Source organism: Solanum pennellii, chromosome 10, assembly GCF_001406875.1.
Source record: "Solanum pennellii chromosome 10, SPENNV200".
Lineage (NCBI taxonomy): Eukaryota > Viridiplantae > Streptophyta > Magnoliopsida > Solanales > Solanaceae > Solanum > Solanum pennellii.
In genome coordinates, this window is record NC_028646.1 from 5,090,295 (window position 1) to 5,095,738 (window position 5,444).

Consider the following 5,444-nt stretch of genomic DNA (forward strand, 5'->3'; position numbering starts at 1 on the left):
TCACATTAGTGTATCATATATAAAATATAATGTATTTTATTCAACAATTAATTAATCTCGAGCTGTATCAACGATTATATTATTGTATCAGTTTGAGGGATTTCTGTAATTATAAATTTATAAGGGACAAATAATAATTTTGTCTTAAGAATATGTGACTTCTATCCTTTGCCCATAAAATATCATGATATAAATAATTGATCGAACTGAATCACAACGTTATTATAATCAATGCGTACCTGAGTTTTCCCAATTTAATACCGTGTTCAGTAGCACGAATAAATCCAACATCTTCAGCAGATATAAATTCATATGTTCCTCTGTTCTTTAACATTCCATCCTAAATTCAATATATAGAATAACACACACACAAAAATAGAATAAATTCAAATACCTTTTTAATTAGTTTAATAAGCTTTACATACATAGTTTTCTATGCTTTTTTATTTTTACAACTAAATTCTTAAGATATTTAAATTGGGCGCAAAAATACCACATGTTCTTATTTAATTTGTCATTTTGTTGTGTCATCCATAATTTTATAATATACATTTTAAAATTTTGGCCAATTGTTAAAACAAATCTATCTATTCGATTGTTGTTGTGTCATTTGATGCTTTTTAAAAAGGTCTTATAACTCACCTTGGATTCATCTTTATTTCTTAGTCTATCTGTTCAAACTCAGACTCTCTAGACTTTGATTCCTCGTTTTGTTAAATAAATATGTCACATTAGGATTAGGGACGGATCCAAAATTTTCATTCAGAGTGTTCGAAAAATAAAAGTATAAATGAGTAAATAAGCCAACAAAAGTTTTTCAAGGAATGTCACACATAGTTTCAAATGAACTTATTACTGGACTATCTCATTTTTCTTGTCATTAAGGGGGTTTAAAATATACATATTCACATAAATACAGAAATTTTACCTTATATATACGATGTAATTTTTTACCGAGTGGGTTCGGGTGAACCCCCTGGATTAAGTATGGGTCCGCCCCTGATTAGGATAGGGCCGACTCAACAAAATTGGGGCCGAAAGTGAAATTTAAGAAAGGAGCTCTGATGTTTTATTTTTTTCATCATATATACTTTTATTTAAAATCTAATCTTCTAGCTATTTAAATGCAAAGTCATTAGGTATTATTTTATATTCAATTTGTTTTAAAATTTTCTTTTTCAAATGATTATATAGCTAATTCATCCGATCTCTCTTAAAACATTGTTAATCTTAAAGAAGATTTAGAGCCCATTTAGATTGTCTTAAAAGTCTGTGAAACCTACTTTTAAGTTAGTTTTTTTACTTTTGGAAGTGTTTGACATATAAAAATTAACTTGAACCAAGTTTAAAATGACTTAAAATAAGTTATGAAGTGTTTGACTAGATAACAGATGACTTAAAATAAGTCAGAAACAAAAAGTAGGTCTCCCCCTACTTTTTATTTTTGGCATAATACATAAAATGTGTCTTTTAACTTGGCTTCAAATCACATTTATGCTCTTCAACTTTGGATGTGCACAAATAGACACTTAAACTTGTATAAAATTGAACAAATAAACACACATATTCTACATGTCATCCTACATGTCATTTTTTGTCCTACGTTGTGTCTTACGTGTAATGTGCCATGTAGGATTCATGTGTTTATTTATTTAAAAGTTGGATAGTCAAAATGCATGTTTGCGTATTATGTAAGTTCGAGGTCAAAGTTAAAATTTGAAGTCAAGTTTAGAGTTCAATATATGTATTATGCTTTTATTTTTTGACTTAACAGTCATTTGAGTTTGACTTTTATTTTTGACTTAAAAAATATCTTTTTTAGACAATCCAAACGGGCTCTAGATCAATTTTAATTTCGAAAAAACTTCTTTTGGCTGAGGCAAGGTTACATGAACTGTTAATTATTCTATAAATAATATGTATATTTGGAAAATAATCAAAAAAATTTATTTGATTGAGTATTTTCATTAGATCATTATCTTCTACTAGCTAGTATTATTTTCCTGAACACTTTTAATTCAAAAAATAAATGTAACCCATCAATATCAGAATAACTATTACGTGTTAAAGAAAGTTCAAGATTAAGAAAATATTTTTTAAATTCTCATCATCTAGTGATCTCAATATTTTATCACTAAATAAGAAATCAAAAATATTTTCATATGCTTCAATTGGTTCAAATCTATTTTGAAGTGAAAAAATTGTTTGATCTACTATACGTATATACACAATCAACTCTAAAAGATTCTTCTTAAGGGAATTTGTAATTTTGTACTCATCAAATTGTTTCTTAGAAAAGTCAAATTTATTTCCATTTCATATGCAATTTCCTAGTAAAAACCATAATACTCTTAGTACATATAATTTTTTTAAAAAATAACATATATAAATAATTATTTTTTAAAAAAATAGGGCCCAAAATATTGAATTGAAAAATATAGTATTCACTAAATAAAATTGACCTGATGAATTCCACTTTCATGAGAAAAAGCATTAGCGCCAACAATGGCCTTATTTGGCTGCAACTTAAGCCCACTATACTCCTCTACCTGAATATACATAACAACAATATTATTATATGCATAATTAATTTTAACCACTAAAATACTATATATACATACCATGTTGCTTGTTGTGAATATATATTTTGTATTAATCCCAGTATAGACACCACCTAGTACTTCCTCTCCACGATATTTTATGGTCATTACTATCTATACAAAATAGAAATAACAATAATATTAATTAGCTAGAGATAGATTAACATTTTATTATATATATAAATAATAATGAATAATTTTCACATATAGCAAAAATAAAAATTATAGATGTACGCTATAGATATATATAGTTTGCTATGGAGCTTTTGATTTGTATAATTCGCCACATCATCTAATTTTATACAAATTTTTCAGATTTGCATTTGACTCTGTTTGGATTGGCTTTTGGCTTATGACTTATAAGTCAAAAGTTAGAAGTTATTTTTGTTATTTTGACTTTAAAATAAGTGCTTCTAAGCATTTTTTTACATTACCCGAATACTTTAAAACTGCTTAAAAATTATTTTGACTTAAAAACACCTAAAATAAGTCAATCCAAACAAGCATTAAATTCATTTATATATTGTAATTGTAGAATAAGATTTGTATTTGCATAATTATAAGTGTATAAGACGAAAATATATGTATTTATATTTGTATACACTTTTCTCTCGTTTTTATATAAACACAAACATATTTTTATAGATTTTATACTGAAATATAAAAAAATGACTAATTGTATACCAAATCAGATGACAAAAAAAAATATTTAATGCAAATTACAATTAAATTAAAATAAATTATGGATATAACATTAAAGGTTTTTCTCTCTCACCTCTTCTAGAGAAGCATTTCCAGCTCTTTCACCAATACCATTGATGGTTACATCTACTTGTCTTACTCCTGCACAAATTCCCTAAATTGCATCGAAGTATTAGAGTCAAACTAACGATATGTATTTTTAGAAATTAAGTATTCTATTTGTTTACTTTTAACAGTCATTTACATTTTTCAAAAGTCAATTTGATTAATTTTCAAAATACATTATTTTAGTCAAAATTCTTATCATTTGAATCTAAAAAAAGAAAACCATGACAATTAAAAGTGGGCGAAGGATATAGTTAAAAGCTAACAAATACATACAGCTAATGTGTTGGCAGTAGCAAGTCCAAGATCATTGTGACAATGTACTGCAAGGATCACATTTTGGATTCCTAGGGTATTGGCTTTTATGTCAACAATTAGTTGTGCAAATTCATTTGGTAAATTGCATCCAACAGTATCAGCCACACAAATGCATGTTGCTCCAGCTTTGATAACTTCTTCAATAATATGGTAAACAAACTCCTTATCAGATCTGACAAAAAATAATAATAAGTACATACATATATATATATACACCATATGGTAAAAATATAAATATTACAAACCTTGTAGCATCTTCCAAGCTAAACCTAACATGCTCGAACCCAGGACTTGTTGCATAAGCCACCATGCTCCTTGCTCTCTCCACAACTTCTTCTCTACCCATATTCAATTTATACTTCATATGCATATCACTTGTCGCGATAAACATATGAATCATCGGTGTCTTTGCATACTTCAAACCCTCCCAAGCTCTATCGATATCTTCCTTAGTAGATCTCGCCAAACCACAGATCATCGGTACATATCCCTCTTCATCTATGTTATTACCTGTTTAGACATAGTATAATTAGAAATATTTCACTATAATATATATACTATTACTAATTATACTTTCAAAATATTACATATCTTACCACTAGATCTTACACTTAGATACATGTATTTTTTTGGGTGGGAGGAGAGAGAGATTCGTATATATATATATATATATATATATATATATATGTATCCTAGATACACATGAATCACACTAGATAATTTGCATGTAACTGGATACAAATACATGGAAGAGTGGCGAGGCAGATTTGTTACAGATACATGCGAAATATAATAGTAGTATTAAAATTTGAAATCATAAGATGGAGATATAATTAAAGATTACCAATTTTCTGTGCTACCAACTTTACAAGGTCAAACTCAGCCTGGGAGGCAGCTGGAAAACCAACCTCAATAACATCAACACCAAGCTTAGCTAGCTGACATGCAATTTCCATTTTTTGTTTAGCAGTCATGGATGCACCCGGGGCCTGTTCTCCGTCACGAAGCGTCGTATCGAAAATCGTAACGTAGTTAGGGTCAGATAATTTGCCTCGTTGAATATTTGAGCAACGGATACCATATGAGGAATGAAAATTCCTTTTGATTGGAGGCACACTATTGTTTTTAGAATGTAATGAAATGTAATTGCCAAAGGAATAATTTGCACAGAGAGAAGTCATTTTTTCAATAGAGTTGTCTATGTGTTTGGCTAAGATGGAGTAAGCGTTAAAATGGAATAAGGGTAAGATAAACTATATATAAAGTGTCAAAAATGAAAAATTGGGACAAATTTGAGGAGTTATATGTGTTTGGCCAAAATTTTAATAGAGTTGTGTTTGGTGTGAAAGATAGAGTCGGCAAGGTAGGCAATTATTTATGACTAGTGGACTATGGTTAAAAAAACAAATACATAATATAGATTTGATGGAAGAACATGCATGATTATTAAGCATGAAAATTTGACGTTTGGGTGATAAATATAAAGGGCAAATACAAAAACATATATCTAAACTTGTTGGGTTTTTTTTCCAGGTACCTTAACTATGTTATTTTTCAATTGAATCATTGAACCACCCATAATTTGTTCCTTTTAAACACTGTTGGCTGATGTGGAACCAGATTTTGTGAGGGGTATTGACACAATATACATATGTTGTTCCAAAACTCATTAGCCCAATTGATAGTGAAATTGTTCGAGAATAATTGTGTTTTACTTCA

At 28.5% G+C, this 5,444-nt stretch overlaps 1 protein-coding gene across 1 annotated transcript; it reads right to left on the reverse strand.

The window, feature by feature from the left end:
* Positions 1–239: 239 nt before the first annotated feature.
* Positions 240–4,906, reverse strand: LOC107032143 (2-isopropylmalate synthase A-like; the record flags this gene model as incomplete). Its single annotated transcript, NM_001323473.1, is given in 7 exon segments — positions 240–340; positions 2,463–2,549; positions 2,622–2,714; positions 3,376–3,456; positions 3,684–3,897; positions 3,971–4,235; positions 4,570–4,906. Coding segments are annotated over 7 exon segments (1,178 nt in total), but the record flags the coding sequence as incomplete, so codon positions are not given.
* Between the last annotated feature and the right edge of the window lie 538 nt (positions 4,907–5,444).